The 25,811-nt window shown below is 44.3% G+C and overlaps 2 protein-coding genes and 1 pseudogene across 2 annotated transcripts; all 3 read right to left on the bottom strand.

Annotated features, from left to right (window-relative positions):
- Positions 1-4,870: 4,870 nt before the first annotated feature.
- On the bottom strand, positions 4,871-5,809 carry LOC116593595 (olfactory receptor 10P1). The gene has a single exon (XM_032347877.1). It carries the CDS (start codon positions 5,807-5,809, stop codon positions 4,871-4,873), a length of 939 nt encoding a protein of 312 aa, XP_032203768.1.
- Positions 5,810-16,632: 10,823 nt separating this feature from the next.
- LOC116593594 lies at positions 16,633-19,272 on the bottom strand (annotated as a pseudogene).
- Positions 19,273-24,545: 5,273 nt separating this feature from the next.
- Positions 24,546-25,481, bottom strand: LOC116593593 (olfactory receptor 2AP1-like). Its single transcript, XM_032347876.1, has one exon. It carries the CDS (start codon positions 25,479-25,481, stop codon positions 24,546-24,548), a length of 936 nt encoding a protein of 311 aa, XP_032203767.1.
- Positions 25,482-25,811: the final 330 nt, after the last annotated feature.

Raw genomic sequence — 25,811 nt, 5'->3', positions numbered from 1 at the left:
ACAGTCGTTTCGTCATGCTTGTAATTTCTGCACATTAGGAATTTAGACAGGGCACAACCCAGATGGCTTGTCTCTGCTCCACAATGTCTGTGTCATCTGCTGAAGGACTCAAGAGCTGGAAGTAACTTGAAGGACAGGGAGCAGAATCACCCAACAGTTTCTTCATTCACAGGTCAGCTGCTTTCATTCACTGGGTTTGTCATGAAAATGTACATAAAAGTACCAATAATGAACTGTGAAGTTGAAAAAGTTTTCCTAAACTGTCAATAAAAGAACAACAAATTTTAGTCAACCATGCTAGAGGAAAGACAAATCATCTTTCTAATCCCTCTGTAGAAAGTGCATTACAAAATCAGTGTCATATGAATATGAAGGCAATGAAAGAGTACGCAGCAGAACAACGTAGGAAGAAAAGAATTATAAAGGTGATCAGGTAGTTAATGAACCAAAACATACTACTTTCCTGGATATGACATTTGTGGCATTGACCCGTTCAAAACAATTTCTAATTTTTATAAATTCTTTTTTCATTCTAAATAAAGATTTGTACCTGATATTATTTTATTTTTTTTAAAAGATTTATTTATTTATTTGTCGAGAGATAGAGCACGAGCAAGGGGAGCAGCAGGCAGAGGGAGAAGCAAGCTCCCTCCTGAGTGAGGAGCATGGTGTGGGACTCGATTCTAGGACTCTGGGATTGTGACCTGAGCCGAAGGCAGATGCTTAACTGACTGAGCCACCCAGGTGTTCCCCTAATTTTATTTTAATATTTTTGTTTTATTTTATTTAATAGGGCCATCTCAAATTATATAAGCTTTAGGTCCCACAAAATTGGTATCTATCCCTTTGCCTATCACATAGGTTTTGTATGGGAATTAAATGAGACGATTAGGAGTCAAGAGGTTGTGATCATGTTACTATATGAGTCCTGTATGTACTCACACACAGTATTAGCTGTTATTATTACCATTCATTCTGCCTCCACTACCTTTCTGTGCTTCCTGTTTAGGTCCTAATCACTTCCTTTATGCCTCAAACTTCTACCAACTCACTGCACTGTATTTTCCCCTTCTTTTCAATGGTGAGTTTGCTAGAATGGTCTGGATTTCAGTTGCAGCAGTGGAATTTGTAAATGGTAGACATTTGTCTTTTTTTTTTTTTTTTTTTTTTTGGTCTTTCTAGCATCTTTTCAATACCCCTCTAATGTCTGGGAAGTTTCCTGTCTTATAAGTCCCTTCTCTCTAAAGTAGTAGCCAGGAAACTTGCATTCTCAGCTGCCTTTGTAGCTGGGGCACTGGCTTGTGACTGGGGTTCTGCTGGTAAGTCATACATTGGTTTGGAGCTGAGCAATGGGACAGGGAGATGCGGGATTTATGGTCTGGAGAGTGTGTGGAGAAGTCATCTGGCTTTTGGGGGCAGCTGTGGCAGAGCTCTGATGTCCAGTCCTGAGGGTCATCAGTATGCACTGGGCAGAGCTGGGTGAACTGAGTGCTGGTGTCAGGAGTGTGGATGCTGGAGTGCCCTTGTAGGCTGTTGAGTTTCATCCCTGACATGTAGCTGAGGACCCCATGCTTTCTGCATGGCTGAGTCTTCTTTGATTAATTTTTCTCTGCTTAAGATGATCAGAGCAGAATCTGTTGTTTGCTATTGGATGCCCTGATTAAGAAACTTGTTAGTGGTCCCTGGGTCTCTTGTTAGTGGTCCCTGGGAAGTGTTCTGTAAGAGAATGATCCTCTAAGTGCTTAGTTTCTGCATGCGTGGGGTCTTGGAACAGACAGAGCTCCTCAGCTGGTTGGATCTGGCTATGAACAGCCTTGCCTGGGACTCCTCAGGGGGAAGCCCAAAAGGAGTGGGGTTTGGGAATGCATGCTGAGGTTCCTGCAGTTGCTGAGAAAAATGAGCCATAGCCATTGCTTGGCCTCAGTAGGCTGACGGCCACCCAGCATGGGCTCTGCGACCTTCATGTTTACTCCAGCAGCCAGCGCCTGAAGGTCCTGCTGCCTCCTGGACGAGGGGCCTATGGAGCTGTCAAGGAGTTGGGCTTTCATGTGCTCAAGGAATACAGAGTGCAGCCCAAGGTGTCGCCCTCATGGGTTGGAGGGTGGGGAGTCTCGGGGACCTTCTGAGAGGTCAGCTATCCATAGTGGCCCCACTGTGGTATTTAAGCTGGCCTCATGGAAGCTTCTCTAACAGTGCCTGTGCATTCTGTACAGTAGAGCTCCAATGGCGCTCTGTTGAAATACTTGACATGAGAAAGTACAATTGGATATGAAATCCTTTTTCATTATTACAAAAACTTTCAAAATTATCATTTGTCAGTACAAGAAAAGGAAGAGCTAGTAAACATAAATATGTCCTTGCATGTAATTCCAATTATTGCAAAATTTTGAGTGACTTTGAAACGGTTATCCAGTTTTGATCACCCACTTCTGTGAGTAGTTTTCTTTGATGGTGACCATCAGTTATTATGATTATTTTTAATTTAATTTAATTTATTTTTTTTCAGTGTTCCAAAATTCATTGTTTTTTAATTTAATTTAATTTTAATTTTTTAAAATTTCTTTTCAGTGTAACAGTATTCATTGTTTTTGCACCACACCCAGTGCTCCGTGCAATACTTGCCCCTCACAAAACCTACCACCAGGCTCACCCAACTCCCCACCCCACCCCTCCAAAACCCTCAGTTTGTCTCTCAGAGTCCACAGTCTCTCATGGTTTGTCTCCCCCTCTGATTTTCCTCAACTAATGAGATCAAGATCTGAGGGGCGCCTGGGTGGCTCAGTGGGTTAAGCCGCTGTCTTCGGCTCAGGTCATGATCTCAGGGTCCTGGGATCGAGTCCCGCATCGGGCTCTCTGCTCAGCAGGGAGCCTGTTTCCTCCTCTCTCTCTCTCTGCCTGCCTCTCTGCCTACTTGTGATCTCTCTCTGTCAAATAAATAAATAAAATCTTTAAAAAAAAAAAAAGATCTTGATCAGGAGGCATTTATTCATTTTCAAGCACAAAATCTAGTATAAAAATTATGTTTACAGAACCAAGCTCAAGTTTCTTATAAAAATATGAATATTTTATTTGAAAGTTTTATGCAAAACAAGTATTTAAAAACTTCCATATTACTATATATATTTCCTTATAATTATATAGTGAAAAGAGAGTACAATGAATTTTTTTCCATCAAGTCCTATCTAGATGCCCTTGATTACTTTCAGTTTACTCTGGTGTGTCACTCAAATATTAGCACTTTCTATGTGTGCCACGGTGTGAGGAAGGTTGGAAAGTATTGCACTGAGTGACTTCTTCCAGCAAGAGTTCCAGAAACACCCTCAAACAATTATCAATCATTAACCTTTACATCTTTATAATTATTTTCATTATATTATGTTTCTGCTGGTTTGTTTTCTCTCCACTCCAGTCTCTCCATGAGCACCCCCAGATCAGGAGTCCCCAGAGAGCAACGTATTTTCTGAATATCAGGAATGCCATAGAGCTGGGAGCTCCTTGACTCTGACTCTTTGTCTGAGGATGTTCTCTGACCCCAAGTTCCCTTTAGATGTTTTTTTTTTCTTTTTTAGATGGTCTTTCTAAACAGGGTCCAGACCATTTTATTCCTCGTACAGTACACCAGGATTAAGGTTTTCCCTCTGATGCCTCCAGCCTTCTAAGTGATTGCATCAGTCAAAAAAAATTTTTTTTTAATGCATCACTCAAAATTCTTGACAAAGACAGAAGCTGCCTGGATGAAAAAAAACAGAATAATTGATTAACAAAATATAGAGGGATGAGGACCATGCTAGAGGCTAAGCTTCTAGGAGTAACTTCCAGACATGAACTGGTCAGCTGACAAAAAGTGCTACTTGGGGCTGCCACCAGGGACCAGATGCCGCTTCTGTGCCAGAAACTTGCTGTTGCAGCTTTCTTTGCTGTCCTCCAGGAAAAAGTGCTGCTCCTTGCCTCTTGTGGGCACCAGCTACTAAGTCAGGCATGGGTACCTTTATTGGGGGAACTAAGTGGAACAAGGAACTAGGAACCCTAGGAGGGCTGGGAAGAGTTCTCAGCTGCACAGAGGGTTCTCTGCCCGGCGGACTTCTCAAGAGGAGAATTCTCCAGATGTCAAAAGAGGGTCAAATGCTAGGTGACCAAAATGAACGTTAAATGTTTACTCTCTAGGTCCTCTCCAAGATGGCCTGAGACCTTCACCCAGTCTGAGATGCTGGTGAAGGAGGTATGGGATCAAGCTGATGGTGCACACTGGGAGGGAAACAAGGAATCCAGGGAGATCCTCTTGTCAGGCTGGACATCCTATCACCCATTATGGATGATGTCAGAAATCAAGGGTGGAGAAAGACAGGGAAGAATATTTAAATATTTATGTGGAATATTCCAAGGGGGAATAGCTGTCTCTCTTCTAAAAGGCCCCAGAGCATAAAACTATAGTGTGTTTCTGGGAGAAAACTAGATCAAAGAGCCAGGCAAACTTCTTCATGGGCACTGGGTAGGCAACTGAGTTAGTGTCAGTTTTATAGACATTTGTCTTCATAACTGACACAGACTTCTCACCACTGGTATAGACACAGAAATCACCTTGCTCAGGGATCCAGAGCAATCTAGAAGATACTCTTCCCCATAAATGTTCTTCCTTGTGAGCAGAATTTCCTTCCATTCTATCTTGTCCTAATCACCCATGCTCTAATAGTGAGTCTGGGGTGTGGGACAGGAGGTAAGATATAGGTCTATCTGTTTTTAATTCCAACACTTTCTGCCAGGGAGCCTTATTTATTGGAGGGCCTGCATGGTTTCTGTTCAGCTGGGGTTTAAATCCAGCACCTGAAGGAGAAGGAGGAGTTGGTGAGTGAGCAGACATCCCCGGGTCCCTTCAGAGTGAGGAGACCTGCCTCTTGGCCATGTGGTGCAGGGCGCCTGCCACCTCCTTGTTCCGAAGGGTATAGATGATAGGGTTGAGCATGGGCGTGATGACTGTGTAGAAGAGGCTGAGGATGCGGTTCATGGTGACAGAAGAGCCTGCCCGGGGCCGGATGTAGGTGATGCTGGCTGTTCCAAAGAAGAGGCAGACCACGAGCAGATGGGAGGAGCAGGTGGAGAAGACCTTGCGGCGGCTCTGGGTAGAGGCCATTGCCAGGATCACCCCCAGGATGCGGGCATAAGAGGCGACGATCAGAGAGAAGGGGACCATGATGAAGACCACAGTGGCTATCACCACAGAGATTTCACTCCTGTGCTTTCCAGCACTCGCCAGCCTCAGTACTGGCAGGATGTCACAGAGGAAGTGTGGGATGATGGGGCGGCTGGGGAAAGGGAGAGTGAAGATGAGGGATGAGTGGGTGGTGGCTGTGATGACGCCCATGAGCCAGGAGACAGCCACCATAGCCATGCAGGCCCTCCAGCTCATGAGGGTGGAATAGTGCAGGGGCCGGCAGATGGCGGCGTAGCGGTCATAGGCCATGGCTGTGAGCAGGCAGCACTCTGAAATGCCCAGGACAATGAAGACATACATCTGGGCTACACAGCTCTGGAAGGAGATGGCCTGGGGCTGTTGGGAGGCCAGGTCAGCCAGGGTCCGGGGCACGATGTCCGTGGTGTACAGGAGCTCCAGCACTGAGAGGTGACGCAGGAAGAAGTACATGGGGGAGTGCAGGGCTGGGCTGACCTGTGTGAGGAGGATGATCATAGAGTTACCCAGCAAGGTGACCAGGTAGAACAGAAGCACCACCCAGAAGAGGGGGCCCTGCAGGGCCCGGAGATCAGAGAATCCTAGAAGGAGAAATTCAGGCAGAGTCTGATTTTCCTCAGCCATCACTTCAGGCCAGAACCTACGGCACAACCAAGGAAGAGATATTTATACAGAAAAAAGCAGCATGTCTGTAATTAAGTAAAGCACTTCTCATACAGTCCCTTTGGGATCAACGGAGAGAATTAGGGTCTCTACTTTATGGAGGATTCCATTTTGTCTTGGAGGGGGTAAATAATTTGCTGAAGTAATACCAAGGGAGTTTCAGGCCTGGGACTTGAACCAAAGTTTCTTGGCTCCAAATTTGCTGCATTTTCCACTGTTCCCGATGCTCTGAGCCCTGGTGAAGGGCCTAATTCCCAGGCGGAGAGACCCCTGTACTGTGGGTCTTTCTTTGGAGTGGAGATGGAGCAGTGCTATGTCCTAAGCCCCTTTGTTTTTCCTGGACTGAACCCCCAGCCTGAAAGAGACAATGTAGCACCTGTATCGTGGGTTCAGCCAGGGACTGTCCTAAGCTAGTATGTGATAATCACCGTGGTAGGCTGTGGATTTAGAATGCCATGCAATGACGGGATTGTGATAATATTGCCTAATTGTATCATGCCTTGGGATTCTATCAGGCCTCCTGTCACAGATCACTGGGTTTCAGCCTGTGTCCTGTGAAGGGAGGGGGCCAGGGATAGGCCACACTCTATTTGGCTTCCTCTTATCTGGGTCTCTGTGTTGAGCTACTCTGTGTTGAGCTACACCAGCTACTCTGTTTTAGCATGCTAGCTGGTCTCCCAAGCTTTTACACAGAGTGTGCCCCTGCAGAGAATGTTTCTAGGCATTCTGTTAAAATCCTGCTCATCCGTCAAGCTCAAGTCAAATTCCACCTCCCCTAAGGCAGCTTTTCTGCGCCTCAAGGTCAGAAATGATTACCTGTGGCATTTTGGTATTCTATGTGTCAATAAATGTTATATTTTTTAGCATGGCTCCAGGCTTATCAACATCTTCGTGGGATGCTGGGCAGTGTCTGTGGGCACATCTGTAGTGATGGGGAGCTGACCATCTTTGGTGCTAGCTGCATCTAACTTTGGCCTCCTCTGCTTGTAGGATGGGTCTTTAATTATATTTGTCTTGGCTAAATTTTTAGCGTTTTACAGTATGTGTCACCCCCTCTTGCTCCAGATAGCTCTTCCCCTATTTGAAGATAACACCTTCCTCTGTGTTCTTGTGAGTCATTAGTTGTATCTGGGTCCCAGCCCTTTCTAGTGCAGTCTCCACCGTAAGGTCCTGCGGGACAGTTGGGGAAGTAATAGGGGGCCACCTGTTTTAACAGCTGTGGGTCCTTTCCAAGTGCCTGGTCCCTGCCAGGCGCCATGCCAGAGGGCTTAACATTCTCGAAATCACTGGATCTTCACAATCACACTATGACATAGAAAGTTTCTCCATTTTACAGATGAGCAAATGGAAGCCCAAACAGCGTTAATACCTTTCTCGAAGTCACTCATCTAGTAATGGAGGATGTTGGGGTTTGAACCCAGCCCCACCTAATAACCAGAGTCTGTGCTTTTAATCATCTCTCTACTGTCATAAAGGAAGTTTAATTGCTGGATAACTAACAGGAGATCTTGCACATGCCAAGCGCTCTGCTGAATATTTATTAGATAAATGAATGAATCCTACTTATAAAGATGGGGGAACTGATGAACAGAAAGATGAAGTGATCTGCCTCAAGTTAGGCAGCCAGTGAGACAGACAGGACACTGGGCTCAAGTCTTGTAGAAGTCTGGGTTCCCAGCATTTGCAGGGCCTTATCACCCATGTTCACCCCACACATGAGATTAGCCCGGACATCTCAAATGTTAGGCAGGAGAGTTTCATGCTTTCTGCATATTGCTCATAGACCCAATCTTCCTCCCACTGCCAGTTTGTCTGCTTACTGTATTTATTTATATTTTTTTGCCTTATGTCATTTACTCTACAGCTTACACTTAGAGATTACTGTATGCTGGGCATTGTGCCCTATCTCAGGGGCCTTCATAACAGCTCTAGTACTAGTTGTTATCTCATCATTGCAGAGAAGGAACCAGAGCTCTGAGAATTTAAATTGCCGACAGAACCTGGCAGAACCAGAATACTAACTTGAAGCCTGAGGTATCAACCATCATGCCCACAGTATCTCCAGCAAGGCCAACAGCCTTACCCTACACTTCTGGGAGATAAATTCCATCTAGTGGGTTTGGACAGAAGTAATTTCTGAGTCAACCCTTCAGAGGCTCACACCACTAATAATAATGTATGGAAGAAATCTTGTTATTTTCAAATTAAAAAAATGTTATTTTTGCAATTAAAATACTTAAGAAATATTTGGAGTAAAGTCGTCTATGATTTCTGCACCTGAGTTAATTTCTTCTCTTTCTTGTATATTACCCTCAAGTCTTTATCTCACCACAAACCTATTTTACATGCTTGTAATCATAGCGGATATACAATTTTGTCTTTTTCCTTTCCTTTTTTTTTTAAAGGTTTTTATTTATTTAAGTAATCCTTATGCCCAATGTAGGGCTTAAGCTAACGACCCCGAGATCAGGAGTTGTGTGTTCTTCTGGCTGAGTCTGTCAGGTGCCCTTTTCCATTTCCCTTTTAATGTTTGCTTGAAGCATTTTGCTCTGTGATCTTTTTTTTTTTTAAAGATTTTATTTATTTACTTTTGTATGTGTGTGTGAGAGAGAAAGCATGAGTGGGGGACAGAGAGAGAAGTAGACTCCCTGCTGAGCAGGGAGCCCGAAGCAGGACTCTATCCCAGCACCCTGGGATCATGACCTGAGTGGAAGGCAGACGCTTAACTGACTGAGCCACCCAGGTGCCCTTCTGAGTGATCTTATTTCAAAGTTTTTTAGCAGTCTGTTGAATTTCTCCACCACCATTTAACCAACACTTCATATACTCTTGCACTTAAATCTTCTACTGGGTGTATTTGTTCTTTTAGATAATGATGGAAACAATATCTTTGTGTATTGTCTCATTTTGTTTCTGTTAACTTATTCCCTTAGGAAAAATTTCTAAGACTGGTAATTGGCTAAAGGTATGGACATCTTTTTGTCCATACATGTTTTGACATGTAATATGTACTTTTGGATTTCTTTTAACTGAACGCAAGTGGCCATGCCAGCCTTCCTTCCCTGAGTAAAGCTGGGATTCTTCTTCATCTTGTCTGTCCTCATCAAGTCTCTCCCACCATCATCAGCTCATCTTTTTTTTTTTTTAATATTTTATTTATTTATTTGAAAGACAGAGATCACAAGTAGGCAGAGAGAGAGGAAGGGAAGCAGGCTCCCTGCTGAGCAGAGAGCCCAATATGGGGCTCGATCCCAGGACCCTGGGATCATGACTTGAGCTGAAGGCAGAGGCTTTAACCCACTGAGCAACCCACGCGCCCCCGTCACCTCATCTTTGCCACACCATGAGCATCTCTTTAGTTCAGTCCTCTAATTACATTTCACCCCAAAATATCATCTGTGAAGGGAGAGAGATAAGTTTCTCCTTCCTTAATTTATCCTCTCTCTTCCCTGCTCTATCCCCAGCTCCATCTCCCCTGTTTGCCGTCTGCCTGTGATAATTTCCCTCTTAACTTCTCTTATCTCCAGTACATCCTGACACAGTTGGGACAATCTTCAGAGAGATACTGGCCCTGAGGACACTCTTATTTTCTTCAAATTCTCCCATAGATGGAAAAAGAGAAGGACAGAGAGCCTTTTTGGGTCATAGAGAGGGGCTGAGGCACTCTCTCTCTCTTTTTTTTTTTTTTTTAAGATTTTTATTTATTTACCAGAGAGAGAGAGAGAGAGAGAGAGAGAGAGAAAATAAGCAAGGGAGGGGCACAGGTAGAGAGAGAGAGAGAGAGAGAGAGAGAGAAGCAGACTCCCCGCTGAGCAGGGGCTCAATCCCAGGACCCTGAGATCATGACTTTAGCCAAAGCAGATGCTTAACTGACTGAGCCACCCAGATGCCTTTTTTTAAAAAAATTATTTTTAACTGTGGTAAAAACACATAACATAAAATTTACCATCTTAACCACTTGTTAGTGTATGGTTTAGTAGTGTTAAGTACATTCACATCGCACACTGAAAAGAAATAAAATAAAATGATAAAAAAAGAAGCAAAAGAAAGTATATTAAGTATATTCACATTGCTATGCAACGAATCTCCAGAACTTTCTCATCCTGCAGAACTAAAACTCCTATACCCATCAAAAAACTTCCCATTCTCTCCTCCCGGACACTCATTTGAAAACAGAACCTCTCACCCCCAACGCTTTCTGTAAGCCTTGGTGACATAGGCAGCTGGATAAATCAATCAGGTAAGTGGTCTGTGGATGGAGCAACAGATAACTTGTGTTATCTGGCTAGATGGACAGAAGGTGAAGGGACAAAGGTGCAGCTGTCTGGCTGTATGACTGGTTAGCCTAGAGAGCCCTAAGTCCAGGAGGTGAGGCTCTCAAAAGGGGGCAGGAATGGATAATAGCTCTTTAGGGGTAGATCTGATATCTTAGGGGCAAGGGAGCTGGGATTTTGGAACCCACGGAAGGATGTGGGAAATGGGGGGAGGACTGCCTTTATGAAGTCAGGGAGGTCTTGGGGAGCATAGCCAGACAACTTATCTTTGTTCTTTCAGACTTTTTTTTTTCCGCCTGAAACATTAATAATGGGAGTTGCACATGGGTTTGTGTGTGTGCATGTCTGTGTGTGTGTGTGTGTGTGTGTGTGTGTGTGTGTGTGTGTGTGTATGTGTTAGGGAGGAAACAGGGCAGTAAAGGAGGATGTGAGCAGCTCTGTGGATGGGGACCATTAACAGGAACCTGGGAAAGAATGTCTTAAGTTTTCATAAGGCATTGACCATAGACAGTCTGGAGACTATGCATGCCCACCTGATTTACCTACCACTTGTGATCCCACAGACTTGCATACGCTTGATGCCCACTGCCTCATTTCCACCTCTTCGCCATACAGACCTCATCACACATAGAAAAGTTTGCGTAGTCTGAGAATATACACACTTGCCTTGCTGTATTATATGAAGTTTTATCTGGGAGAAGTTGTCCAGATCCCCATTCCCTTCCCTTTCTCATTCCTTCTCCCTGTCCAGCCAACGTGGTGGCCCCCGAATCACACCTTTGCAAATGCAATGGTAAGGATTCGGGAAACTTCAGCTGGATTCTTTTCTCCAGTGCCCAGGGACAGGTGTTGGCTACCAGCCCACAGAGAGAGGTTCTAAGGCCCTCTGTTCCTCTTCGCTTTCTACCCTTGGCAGGGTCTAGCCTTGTCAGAGAAGGACCAAGGCTGCCCAGCACTGTGTAGGGGCACATACCTGGGAGAGATGGAAGAGCTGCTGGGCACAGACTTGGGCTCTGCTCTTCCTTCCCCTCTTGGAAGTCTCAACCTCTGTGGTGCCCCTAGATATTCTCCAGCTGCTGTTATGTCTTCACCCCTTTGGGATCTAGGAGGCCCTGACTCTTCGCATTTCCCTAGGTGACTCTGAGCTGAGGTAGTGTCATGGGCCAGGTGATTCTGTCTGGGTCCCCAGTGCCTACTGTATCCTCTCATCTCTCCTTGATCTTATTTCTCTTGGCCAAACTGGGTCCTCTTCCCTTTCCTCACACCTTGTTCCCTCACCTGTCTAACTTTTACCTTCTCACTCATTTAGGGTCTCCTTGTTCACAGACTGCATTAGATTTGAGGGTCTCCCTCTGATATGTCTAGACTCTCCAATGGGTCATTCATTCATCTGCACGAAGTCTTGGCTTCGAGTTAAATGTGGAAACTTCTGGAAAATTCTAGAAGTTAACTATAGTGAAAATGATTTAGCCACATTAATCTCCATTCTTAGTTTTCTTTTTAGATGAAAGTGTTCCAGTGAAGACATTGCCTGTCTGGTTGCCCAGGCAGGCAGGGAGGACAGGATTTCCATCAATCTCCAGGTCTCTTGTGTCACTGCAGACATTCTTAGTGGTGCCATTAAACAGAGAGTAAGCATTCTGAATGTTTTCAGTCTGGGAAGGGTGTTGAAGTTCAGGGGTAGAAGAAAGGTATTACCTGGAATAGCCCCGGCCAGTCCCTCAACTTCTGATGCCTCTAGTGGACACTGGCTTCTCTTCCACTTTCTTCTTCTTCTTCTTCTTCTTCTTCTTCTTCTTCTTCTTCTTCTTCTCCTTCTTCTCCTTCTTCTCCTTCTTTCTCCTTCTTTCTCCTTCTTTCTCCTTCTTTCTCCTTCTTTCTCCTTCTTTCTCCTTCTTTCTCCTTCTTTCTCCTTCTTTCTCCTCCTTCTCCTCCTTCTCCTTCTTCTCCTCCTCCTTCTCCTTCTTCTTCTTCTTCTTTCTTTCTCCTTCTCCTTCTCCTCCTCCTCCTCCTCCTCCTCCTCCTCCTCCTCCTCCTCCTCCTCCTCCTCCTCCTTCTTCTTCTTCTTCTTCTTCTTTTTTAAAGATTTTATTTATTTATTTGACAGAGAAATCACAAGCAGGCAGAGAGGCAGGCAGAGAGAGAGGAAGGGAAGCAGGCCCCCTGCTGAGCAGAGAGCCTGATGCGGGACTCGATCCCAGGACCCTGAGATCATGACCTGAGCTGAAGGTAGTGGCTTAACCCACTGAGCCACCCAGGCGCCCTCTTTTCCACTTCTTATCTCATGTTTTCTGTGTTTGTCCTTACAACTCCACTGAATCTTACTAAAACCACTGACAATCCTGTTTTGTCAAATCCACTGGCTAATTCTCAGCCTTTATCTCAATCTCTCAATGGTATTTGGTTCGCTCTTCTTATTAAAACATTTTATTTTTTAACTTCTGGGACTCCCAAGCACATATCTTTGACTCTGACTTCTCTTTGTATATATAGTTGAGTATCTCCTTTTTGATGTCTCAGAGCAACTCAAACTTACTGTGTAGAACTCTTATTGTTCTTCTGAGCTTCCTCATCCCAGCAAGGGAGCTGTTCCCTCCCAGTTGCTCAGATCAAAAATCTAGCCCTCCATTTTAATTCATTTAACACTCCACATTCAACTTCTCAGCAACTTCTGTCAGTTCTGCCTCCAAAATATAATCCCAACCATCTCATCATCTTCATGGCTAGAATCTTAGTCCAGCAAACTGTCCCTCCCTAGGGCCATCCTGTTCTCCAAATTGTCTCTACCCAGCCAGTGTGATTTTCTCCAAGTGTAAGTTGATGATACCATTCCTTTCCCTTAAATCCTCCAGCAACAGTAACTTCTGTTTAGATAGAATAAATAGATAGAGTAAACTGCAAAGTCCTTCCCTTGATTTATAAGATGCTAATGATTCGGTGCCTGCATATTAAGCATGTCTTTTTATTCTGATGTTTTGACATCTGGAACCTTACTCATCCTGGCTAGACTGTCCCTCCCAGGTTCAGCTAATTCCTAGAGATAACCAATGACTCATTGAGAAATGTGCCTCTCATATGCAGACCAACAATCCCGAGGCTGTACCCTCTGCCACCGCCTTTATTGGGTTCTAACACTCTAGGCCCACATATTCCTGGGACCTAATTATCCCAGATTCAGGTGCCAGACAACTAGAGACAACCCCTAAATCTAGAACTGGCTGAAATTATCCAAACTAGGTAAACTGAAACTTGTCTAGCCTATGCCTTGCCTGTTCCTTCCCTTGAAAATCACAATACAGGCTTTTGTCCACAGGACCTCTCACTCCCTGCTGATCTACCCTGGTGCTTCTCCATGTGGCCCTGTGTGAAGCAGCATGCCCTCCTCTTGGGAACTGTGAGTAACAAACTATCTCTTCAGTGGGAATTGTCTTCTGATCTGTTGCCCTCATCCTAGTGGAGAAGTAACAATGAAACCTACATTTTACGATACCCTGCCCTTGCTCCTGCCACCCTTCCACTATGCTCCTGCCACACTAGCCTTCGTCCTTGTCCTTAACCATACTTCAGGTTCTTCATGCTTGCTGTTCCCTCTGTCGAGAGGTTTTGCCCTACATCTTCCACAGGTGCCTTCTCATTATCATGTCTCCGCTCGTATTTCATTTCTTTAAAAAGACTTTCCAAACTGCCCTAGGTATTGCAGCACCATACCCCAATCGTCCTATTTCATATCCCAGGCAGAACTGTAATCTTTGGTGTTTTTGTTTGTTTGGGTGTTTGGTGTGTGTCTCCCCCCACTGGGGGAAGCCACTTTGTTTCATTCAAAGCTGTTGCTTCAGAGCTTGGAAGAGCCGCGGGTTGGTAGCTTCGCAGAGATGCTCTGACAGGTGTTATGGAGGACGCATTCAATTCCATTTCACCTCTTTCATAGCAGAGCAACTCTTTCTGTCTCCTGCAGTCAAGAGAGCTAAAGATGACAGTCCTCAAACTCCCTTACAGCTCTTACTTGTCTAAGAATTTCTTAGTTTCAATTTCAATTTTTTTAAACATTGGAGTATAGTGGACACACAGTGTTAAATTAGCTTCAGGGGTACAACAGAGCGATTGAACATCTCTCTGTTATGCTGGGCTCGCCACAAACATGGCTGCCGTCGGTCACCACACATTGCTGTTACGATACTATTGACTATATCCTTATGCTGTACCTTTCATCCCTGTGACTTATTCATTCCATAACCGGAAGCCTGTACCTCCCACTCCCCTTCACCTATTTTTTGCCCATCTCCCCAAGGCTGCCGTCTCTGGCCAGCATGTATAGTAAGTACCCTATCGGGCCAAGTTTCTAAGGCTGCCACCTGCCCTCGTCTCAAGGCCAGATGGGCACATTTGCTTTTCCACTGGTCCTATTGTATAGGCACATTTGCTTTTCCACTGGTCCTATTGTGTACGCACTGTCATTGTCCCCCCCTGCGTTGGTTTGGAGGATGGTATAGCACCCACAGAAGCCCTTACTAAATTCGCTCAGCAAGCCTTAAATGATAGCCAGCCAAAAATGTCTTTCTTGAACACTGAAATGTCTCTAATGAGAAAAGCTGTGCTCTGAAATAGAATGACCTTGGACATTATTACAGCTTTGAAAAGAGGCACCTGTGCTTTTATCCAAACAGAATGTGTGTGTTCATGAGTCTGCTGAGGGACCCTCTTTATTAAATCACATGAGGACACAAGTGATGCCCTGAGTGATCCAACCTCCCAACTAAGGGACTTAATGAATCAGTGAGTGATTCAGATTAGGGGACTCTGAGTGGAAAAAAGTGGTCCTTATTTTGGGAGTCATTCTGTGAATCTTGGTTTTTTTCTTGCATGTGCCTATATTGCTCTGTGACACCTGTGTCCCATGCATCCAGGTAGCCACCCAACGTGGCACTGTCACACCAGGAAAACCCTTTGCTGCCTGCTCAGGGCGTATTGCAGAAGACGGAGAGTGGGGCATGCAAGATTGTAAGAGCTGGTCCCCAGGCGTGCAGTGCAGGAGGAGGTCATTGGGAGGATATGACCTCGGGTTGACCCCAGGGCTGCATCTGCGCAATCAGGGACTCCTTATCCCCTCCCCTGTCCTTTGAATGTGGGTTCCTCCCACTGTGGGGAGCCATTTTCAAGGACATAATATTGAGGGGACAAGGTATTGTTGAGACCTTCTGGATGGTGTTCGTTACCGAACCGGGTTAAATCCTTCATACCAACTTCTACGATTCTGGTGGGCGGGAGCCGAGATCAACGTATTTAGCGGCTATTGGAGACCAGCCTGTAGGTAAGTTTGCTCGAGTGGTAAACCTGCCACCTGCCAGTTGGAGCTGTGTCTTCCTTAGGTTTCTCTTTGTTCTCGGTGGATCTGGCCCAGTTTATGTACTGACAGCTCAGAGCTGCCTCTGCTGGGTCAGGAGACCAGTGTCCCAGGTTCTGGGTGCAGGGACCCCAGGAGGATTTTGTGTGATGCCCGGTGATGTGCCCCAGTTCCCCTGGGCCTAAGGACAGAAACTGGTTCTCTGCTCCCGAGGTGGAATTCCTGCCTCATTTGCAGAGCAGCTCCCTAGAGAGGGGTTCGTAGTAAGGTTCTTTGTGTATCTGAAAACTAATCTGACAAGTTCAGAACAGACAGGTGGACAGATGGATTGCCGGACAGATGGATTGCCAAATAGATGAGTCCATAAAGGGATGGATGACTGACCACTTGGGCAGAGGACGGGTAGCTGGGGGTGTGGCTGGCGGGCTGGATTAACTGGGTAGCAAGGGGGCCTGTGAAGGCAGGAGGTGGCCCTCTTGGACGAGGGGTGAAGTAGAGGCTCCTGAGCGGAGGTTGGCCCCACAGGGGCAGAGGACGTCTGACTTGATGTCAACAGGAAGCCGTTTGGAATTTGGAACAAGAAAGACCATCTTTTCTTCAACTTGGGACCTGAGAAGAATGTCTAAGATTACCCTTTGTCACTGGCTCTGGGAATGGAGCCTGTCGTGTGTGTAGTGTCTGTGCTGGGAGGGTGATGTGGTCAGATAGCGGGTGTAGACATGTCCTGTGCGGCTGGAGCGTGACGGGCCTGTGGGTGTCTGTGATGTACCCAGGGTTTGCTATGTGGAAGAGACTATCTACAGAATCCCCTGGACTGTTTTTCTCAGCCTGATGTACAGCTTCCATCTGGGGATGGCTGGGAATGCCTTTCACTCTCTTTTGAATTGGAGCTCCTGCTTCCCGGATCCAAGGTCTTTTTCTTTCTGAGTTTGAATGGGGTATATTCTCCAGTAGCCTCAGGTATTGTTGGGTGGTGGACAGGAAATATGGTTTTTGGGACTTTGCACACCTGAACATTCTTTATTCTAATGTGCTTGATTGAGCATTGGCTGGGTATAGTAGTCAAGGTGTGATTAAGTAATTAATTAATTATTTTTTAAAAAAGAATTTTGAAGGTATTATTCCATTATCTTCAAGATACCAATGCTATTGTTGAGATAGCTGAATCCTTACATGATCATTTCCTCTTTACGATCAATAATCTGTTCACGAAAAACGGATGTTCTGGGTGAAAGTGCTACTTGGGAACTTATTTCTCATCATTTTAAATGAGAAAAAATATGTGATAATGTTGACTCTAATTCTCCAATTTCCTAAAAATAGTTCAACACAAAAAAGGTAATCAAAGTATAACACACAATAACAAACTATCATGTTCGGTTGTAAATTGCTTAAAAAAATCATCCTGACCATCGGTTAATATGGTTGTTCACAGGCGGTTTCCTTGAATGGAACAGAAACTTTCTTCTGGCTGACAACAGCCAGCATGCACATTCTTTTTCATGATGCTCATTTAGGATCATATCTGTGTAACTCAAGGCTTTTACCTCAGTATTTTGCTAAAGTGCTTGAAGTGTTAGCAATGTAAATAAAAAACTCTCTTATATAAACACTAGCTGGGAATGGTGCAATTGTTAAAATGTTTCTAATGCATCATTATAAACTCTTTAAAATTACTTTTTTAACAGGGGCATCTGGTGACTCAATCTGTTAAGTGTCTGCCTTTGGTTCATGGCATGATCCCAGGGTCCTGGAATTGGGCCCCATGTTGGGCTCTGCTTCCTGTTTCTCTCTGCCGCTCCCCATGCTTGTGCTCTCTGGCTTATTCTCTCTCTCCAAAAAATAAATAAAATCTTAAAAAAATTCCTTTTTAACAGAGACAAACAGGAGTGTCTTGTCGCTTTTCAGCTTAAACTCTGCTGCAGATCTCTCCTCTCCCACTTTCCGTCTCTCTCTCTCCATCCTGTCTGTCTGAGCACATTCATATGTTCATCTTCTATTTTTTTTGTTTTTTAATTTTAATGTTTAATTTATTGAACCTGTTGTAAAAACTTTGAGATCATAGTCACTATGAATTAATTCCCACAACTTAAAAAATTTGTCAAATTAGCAATCATGAACTCCACACATTCAAATTTGAGTAGTCATGTAAAATTAACCACACATGCAATGATATACATGTACAGAACTATACTTACGTTAGCTGAAAACAATTTTGAATTGGGGACAAAGGGCTCTCTAAAAACTTTTATAATTAGATTTAGTTCCCTTATGTACTGTTGAATTTCTGCCATAAATGCTTTTACCAAATCATAATAAGTTTGCTCTCTTGAGGTGGAAGGCTCTTCATCAGTTAAAGATAATATATCTTCTATCTACCTCTTGATGAAACATGTCCACTAATACCTTATCAGCACACATTACCACTTTAATATCTTGCTTTGTAATTTCATAATGCCCTGTATTTTGTACATAATTCCCTACCAACTTTAAAATGTCTGCAGAAATGTCTTCTAATACTGCTACTATGTAAACAGAAACCCGGAGGTCAATTTTGTAAACTATGACTTCCTTTAATAAAGGATGAATTTTTTCTACTGGGAGAGATAAAGGATTTCTTCACTTCCTCTTTTCAATTGTCAATTGGGCATCTGCTATTGCCCTCTTAATAACTGGATGAAGGAAACTTTTTTGAACACGTTGCTCTACACTTTGGGGCAGAGCTTGGTGTAGCAAATTTAATAATTTTAAGATTAATTCTTCAACATATGGAAGAGCATCATCACTAGACTCAAGAATCCAGTGAATTTGCCCCTGGATGGTTTTCAGCGCCAGCACCAGCAGCCCCCACCACTTGGATGTGTTGTCCTCTCTGAAAAACTTGTATGGCAGCAGCTGCCCATATATTCATCTTTTTTTTTTAAATGTTCAATTGGCCAACATATAATATCTCATTAGTCTTTGATGTAGTGTTCAATGATTCATTAGTTGCGTATAACATCTGGTGCTCATCACCACATGTGTCTTTCTTAATACCCATCACCCAGGTACTACATTCTTCACGCCCCCCCCCTTTCTGTGACCCTCAGTTTGTTTTCTGGAGTCAAGAGTCTCTCATGGTTTGTCTCCCTCTCTGAATTCTTCCCATTCAGTTTTCCCTCCCTTCCCCTTTGGTCCTCCGAGCTATTCCCAATGTTCCACAAATGAGTGAAACCATATGATAATTGTCTTTCTCTGCTTGACTGGTTTCACTTAGCATAATCCCCTCCAGTTCCATCCATGTTGATGCAAATGGTGGGTATTCATCCTTCCTAATGGCTGAGTAATATTCCATTTTATGTATGAGACACATCTTTATCCATTGAAGGACATCTTGGCTCCTTCCACAATTTGGCTATTGTGCACCTTGCTGCTATGAACATTGGGATGGATGTGCCCTTTCTTTTCATTATATCTGTATCTTTGGGGTGAATACTTAGTAGTGGAGTTGTTGGGTCATAGGGTAGCTCTGTTTTTATTTTATTTATTTATTTTTAAAAAGATTTTATTTATTTATTTGACAGCCAGAGATCACAAGTAGGCAGAGAGACAGGCAGAGAGAGAGAGGAAGAGAATCAGGCTTCCCGCTGAGCGGAGAGCGCGCCATGGGGCTCAACGTGGGGCTCAATGTGGGGTTCGATCCCAGGACCCTGGGATCATGACCCAAGCTGAAGGCAGAGGCTTTAACCCACTGAGCCACCAGGTACCCCTGTTTTTAACTTCTTGAGGAATTGCCATACTCTTTTCTAGATTGACTGACCAGCTTGCATTCCCATCAGCAGTGTAAGAGGGTTCTGCTTTCTCCACATCATCTTCTAAATAGAATTTTCAAAAAAATTTTTTTTACATCTTTACAAATAAAATCTTAAGTCTCTATAAAGTTTTTAAAAAATTTATACTTAGAAGGATATTCCTAAGTAGGAAGTAATTTTGCAGAACCCATTCCTTGAACACTTGAAAATGTATTTGTAAATAACACTTTCAAGATCAGTGTTTCTGTCTCCCTTCTTTCTTTCTATTTTCCCCACTTCCTTCCCTTCTTCTCTTTTATTTTCCCCTTTTCTTCCTTCCTTCCTTTCACCTTCACCCCCTTCCTCCAGTCTCCCACCCCTAGAAGGTGCTGTCTCATCTAGGATAAGCACAGAGGTGACTGTGCACAGATTAAAGCAGAATGAAAAGTTAGAGCAGTACAGAGCTCCACCCTCTCCTTCCCCTCATAGAAAGACTTGGCACCTGTTATTAGAAAGGAAGAAAAAACTCCATGTCACTGTTTTCCCTGTTTGAGCTATACAGCAAGAGCAGACAGCAGATGTGTACTCAATTCCGACTATTTTCTTTGAGGATTTTACTTTGGTCTTTTAATTTTTATTGAGAGTCCTTAGATGGCTATTGGGAATTGTATCTAAACAGAATTCCTTAATCTGTGAGTACTCTGCTTCAGTGTTCTAAACCAACAATATTTATATTCTTAGTCCTGGTAGATCAGAAAACCTACTCAACCATTTAATCTTTCCCATTAACACCAACATGATACTTAAATTAATAAAGTTTTCATAGACAGGGATCTCCCTAGATCTGGTATTTTCTTTAATTAAAGTTAAAATAAAAATACATTTAACTAAGGCTTAAAATAAAACCCCCCATAATTCATAACCCTAACAGACTAGAAAGAACTACTCAACAATTTAAAAAATCATCCTACTAATACCACTGCATCACTTAAATTTCTAAATTCCCTATGGGCAGACATTTCCCTAGATCTGACTTGTTAATGTTTAGTTATTAAAGCAAGGCACTGAAAATGCCTAGATGAGTTTATTAACTCCATAAACAGAGCTTTTAATTAATTTTTATTAAATTAGTTTTAACCAAATTACACACAAAAGTATCTGCATCACAGGGAGAGTGCCCTCCAAATCAACAGCTTTTAAAAGGAGCAGACATTAAGAACTGTAAAAAGTAGCTCACAATGCCTTACATAACCTGATCACACCCATATGGGGCATAGCAGTGATAAAAATTAATCCATAAATTAAAGTTTGACTGAGTTATATTGGTTAGGGTTGGTCAGTTTTCTGCCAGCCACTGTAGTTGACATTTTCTAAAACAAAACAAACAACACAACACAACACAACACAACAAAAATCCTTAATGGAGGGAGGTGTTTGTTTAGATCATTCCTGGGACAGTGATTCCATTGTTTGAGAACTTAAATCCTCTGAGTTTCCTAAACTGTGGTGTGAGTGTGACATTGTAAAAATAGAAAATCCCACTAGAAAGAGCCATTTACCAGATTGTCTCTGGTTCCCTGCCTTGAGAATCTGGTTTCTTCAGCAGGTACACGTTTTAAGTGACTTTCTGGGTCTTCACTCTCTCTCCGCATTCCTGTTTCAGTGGGAGGCCTCACAAAAGAGTTACCTTCACATCCTGATAACCTCAATGTGGAAGGTGTAATGCATTTATGAGGTACTGATACAATGTGCTGGGGCTTGAGATGAGAACAAAATGTGTGCATGCGGAGCATTTGCCTGCTTTGGACTTGGCTCATAAATTGTGTCTTTACTGGGTTTGGAGAAAGGAAAGGGATACATTCAATTAAGACTGATCTGGGCTGAGAAGTGAGTGAATCAGCACATCGTCTTCCTGTCTGTTTCCCGCAGCTTCTGAGAAGAAGACACATAGCCTGGGGAGCTCTGGGTCTCTCTTGTGTAGACCATGGCCTTCGTATGAGACTTTTTTTCTCTGGGGACAGAGATTCTGGAAAAGGGTGTCCTAGAAATGCTCCTGACAGGAGTGTGGGGACTTGAGGCTCCAGGTGGCTTCTGAGTTTTCTGGGAAACTCATTGCACACAGAGAATGTTCAAATCAGGCTTCTTGGGATAAGACTTTCAAAGTCTATTGGGGCAACATCCCTATTTGAGTCTTACTTTAGGGGCCACATTACCTGGGAGAAGGACATGGAATGCCCCAAAAGAGAAGTAAATAATTTTGCCTCAGTTTGCTTTATGGCCTATTTCTTGGTAACTTTCTCTGGCCTGCAACTATAGAGATGAGAAGAGATGTAGTTCTCTTTCCTGACCTAACCAAGCCAACTTGAACTCACTTCTTTTTTTTTTTTTTAAAGATTTTATTTATTTATTTAAGAGAGAGACAGGGAGAGAGAGCATGAGTGAGGAGAAGGGCAGAGAGAGAAGCAGACTCCCCGTGGAGCTGGGAGCCTGATGCGGGACTCGATCCCGGGACTCCGAGATCCTGAACTGAGCCGAAGGCAGTCGTCCAACCAACTGAGCCACCCAGGCATCCCTTGGACTCACTTCTTAATCTTGGATCCTTAACCAGGCAACAGTATGTGTTTACCATATATATTTACTTTTGCTTGGTGTACTGGTTAATTTTTGTTGAATAATAAACCACTCAAATACTTAGTGGCTTATAATAACCACATTTATTTGGTTCATGATTCTGTGGGTTGGCAACTTGGGCTGGGTTCAGTTGAGTGGTACTTCTCTTGGTTTTTGATGGGCTCATTCATGCACTGCCAGTTGGTTGCTGGCCACCTGGGCAGGGTGTGTGTGTGCGTGCATGCCCGCGTGCATGTGTGTAGGTGTGTGTGTGTGATTATTAGTAAATAATAGTAAAGACAATGGTGGCAAGGAGGCCTTGAGTCTTTTAACATCTAGAGGATAGCCCAGACTTGTTCACATGGCAGTCAGAGAGTTCCCAGGGTTTTTTGAATTTCTGCTTGCATTCTGTTTGCTACTGTCACAATGTGTGAAACAAGCCACATGGCCAAAGCCAGAGTCCATGTGGGAGGGTAGTACCAAAGAGAATGGTGGTAGGGAAGCAAAGAATGTGAGACCATCTCTTGCAGTCTCTGATAGTTGGTCATATTTGACATGTGGCTTGTGTGCTGAGTGTTGAAATACAGGGAGAGAGTGAATCTGAGAACCCTTTTGAGGGAGGAGACAGTAGGGGTGGGTGACAGATTACAGGGAAGAGTCAGTGATGACTTCAAGATGTCTAGCTCTAAAGACTGAAGGGATGGTGGTGCCACAGATATAAATGAGAATGATTTGGCACTAGTTTGGGGAACCAGTGCCTCTCAGAGGAGGTGTTTCTCCCTATTACCGCAAGAGAAGCAGCTTGGGAGAAATGGGTGTACAAAGGCAATAGGGACTCAATTCTGGGGTGAAGGACCAGCTCTAAGGGGTTGGGGGAGCAAGAAATGGGCTGGAGCATCAAATGATTTCTATTGCAGACTATTTTTTAGAAAAGGAAACCAAGGCTCAGAGAGACAAAGTATCTTGTTCAAGGCCGCCTGACTAGAAAACAGAAGAAGAAGAAATACAGGCCTGCTTAGCTTGAGAGTTTGTATTCTTTTTAATGCCCCATGCCCCGTGTTATGTCTTTTGAGGTAATAGAGATCCAGGATCCCTTCTTCTCTGAGAGAGGGGCAAGGATGAGAAAGCGGATGCAGGCCCTGAGGTGTGCTGAGTTGAAAGGAGAGGGTATTTCTGAGCTTAGGCTGCACAACTTCATCCTTTCCTGAAAAGCAGGTGATAAGCTCACCAAAGGAAAAAAGTGGGAAAGGGCAGGGATGATATGAGAGAAATATTATCACACAGGGACATTTGTCAGGGATTTCAGAGGTGAGGAAATGGATTTCTGAACAGCCCTGAGGGCCAGGTTGAAACCCCAACAAGCTTGTCTTAGGGCCTCATGTATCTTTGGGATCATGCTATCTTGGAAGCAGAGGAAAAGCAGGCTGACACTGGGGTGAATGTGATGGGCTGGGTGTGAGGGGCTTGGGGAAAGGTTAGGAGGGTGAGTGCGGCCTAAGTGCTGCAAGTCTTTCTGGAGTATGATGGAGTCTGGGACGCTGTGTGCAGCTCAAATTTCCCCTCAATGTCTCCTTCAGAGCCTGTCTTCCTGGAGTTTCAGAGCTGCCTCCCCATACAGAGGAGCATTTAGATACTGCTGTGTTTTAAGTGGTCCCTGTTCAGACTCATGCCCCAGTCCTACCCACTCTTCTTCATCTTGCACTGAAATAAAGTTCTCAAACACCAATCTGAGCAGCCGTGCCGGGATGCCACTGCGAGGGAGAGCAGCAGCAGCTGAATCCTGCACATAGCTTTTATTTTATTATTTATTTATTTATTTATCAGAAAAGCAAGGACAGATGCCTGCAAGTGTAGGAAAGGAGTACCAAGGGATGGCAAATATCCTGAAGCTTTAGAGCAGATCTGCACCCTCTCCTACATGCCGGCACGCAGGGAGGCATTCATGGGGTAAGGGAGGAACTGGAAGTTTGGGCTGGCGGTCACCAGGTGCAGAAAGGGGGAACTGGGATTACATTCTTTCCTAGCTCCTCACTTGTGCCCTGCTACTGGGGATCATGGGATGCCACTGGGGATCATGGGATCCTGTTTCTACCAGGCCATCGTGTTCAATAGCCTGAGCATGGGACACTTGATGTTTCAATGGTTTTCACAGTCACCCCTCAGGTGACAAGATTTTACAATATATTTTCCACATCTCCTTTTGCTTTCCCTCCTTCCCTGATCACACAAGGAGCATTGGTTTTTGTCCCATAGGGGTAGTTCCACCAACAACCAAGTGAACTTGGAAGCACATGCCCCCTCAATCATGCCTTCAGATGAGGCCACAGCTCTGGTTGACAGCTTGACTACAACCTTATGAATCACCTTAAGTCCGAGTTACCCAGCTAATCAGCCAGATTCTGGCCCACTGAAACTATGAGATAGTGATCATTTGTTGTTTTAAGCTACTGAGTTTTGTGGGTAACTTGTTATTTGACAATAGGTAATCAATACAGATTTTGGTACCTGGAAGTGGGGTCCTGCTATAACAAATACCTAGAATATGCGAGTGGCTTTTGGGATGAGGGAATGGGTGGAAGCTGGAAAAGCTTTAAGGATTTTGAAGAGGACTATTCATGAAAGCTTAACCTTGAAAATACTTTTTGTAGTATTTGGGCTCTGAGGAGAGTCATGTTTCCCTGGAAAGAGCCTTGTTAGGGCTGTCATTTATTTTGGAGCCAACCCATTTTCCTGATCAGGTCTTTCACTACTTGCTTAACTTGTTGGTTCCTGAGAGTATAGATGAAGGGATTCAAGAGGGGGGCAATAATTGTATTGATTAGAGACACTCCTTTGTTGAAATCAACCCCCTTGCCTGGAGAGGGCTTTACGTACATAAAGAAGCAGCTGCCATAGCACATGGTGACCACAATAATGTGGGAGGAACAGGTAGAGAAAGCTTTCTTTCTCTCCTGGACAGAGGGGATCCTGATGATTGTTCGGATGATCTGGACATAGGATATGGTGATCAGCACCAGAGTGCTGACTAGAGCCACCACAGCCAGGGTGAAGGCCACCATCTCTAACACCTGTGGTCCGCTGCACACCACCTCCATGAGAGGTGTATAGTCACAGAAGAAGTGGTTGATGTGGGTGTCACAGAATGGAAGCTGACTGGTCAGGATGACAGGCACGATGATGAAGGAGAACCCTGCCAGCCAGCAGGTGAGGATAAGCTGCGTGCAGACTCTGTTGCTCATGAGGATGGGGTAACGGAGGGGCTGGCAGATGGCGATGTACCGGTCGTAGGCCATGGCTGTGAGGAGGAGGAACTCTGTAGCCCCCAGGAAGATATGGAAAAAGTCCTGAGTGATGCAGCCAGCAAAACTAATGGTCTTGGTCCCTGTGGCAATGTTGAGCAACATCTTGGGCACGATGACGGTCTGGAACCAAATTTCCAGGCAGGACAGATTCCGGAGGAAGAAGTACATCGGGGTTTGCAAGCGGGTGTCCAGCAATGTCAGGCTGATGACAACCAGGTTTCCAGAGACAGTCACGAGGTAGGCAAGCAGCAGGAGCAGAAAAACTGCCACCTGAAGCTCTTTGGTGTCTGTCAGGCCTTGGAGGAAGAACTCAGTCACTATGGTCCTATTGGCCATGGTGGACCACAGCCCTTTCCACAAACGTGCAAGCCTGGGAGGATAGGAGCATCAGAAATTAGGATGAAGAAGAGAAAAATTTCTCCCAACGTCCATCACTCCTTTGCCTGTGCACTGTCTCTCTATGGATTAAGGGAAGTGGGGCAGAAGTTTCTGGAGACACTTCTCTAGTCAGAAAAGTCACCTCTTTCAGAATCTTTGAGGAATCATTGAATGTCAGTGACTTTCTCCTCTCCCTTCCTTCTTCCCTTCCTCTATTCTTTCTTTTATTCTTGGCTTTTATTTCCTCTGATAATGGCTACAAAGAATTCTCTGCTGTTTCCCTAGTTC

The sequence above is a fragment of the Mustela erminea genome, chromosome 6, assembly GCF_009829155.1.
Source record: "Mustela erminea isolate mMusErm1 chromosome 6, mMusErm1.Pri, whole genome shotgun sequence".
NCBI classification, from domain to species: Eukaryota; Metazoa; Chordata; class Mammalia; order Carnivora; family Mustelidae; genus Mustela; species Mustela erminea.
The sequence above is the reverse complement of the archived record's forward strand: the minus strand, read 5'-3'. Positions and strand labels throughout refer to the sequence as shown.

Bases quoted from the DNA above. Each gene is read 5' to 3' on its own strand.
- LOC116593595 (XM_032347877.1), bottom strand. From the start codon at position 5,809: ATGGCTGAGGAAAATCAGACTCTGCCTGAATTTCTCCTTCTAGGATTC.
- LOC116593593 (XM_032347876.1), bottom strand. From the start codon at position 25,481: ATGGCCAATAGGACCATAGTGACTGAGTTCTTCCTCCAAGGCCTGACA.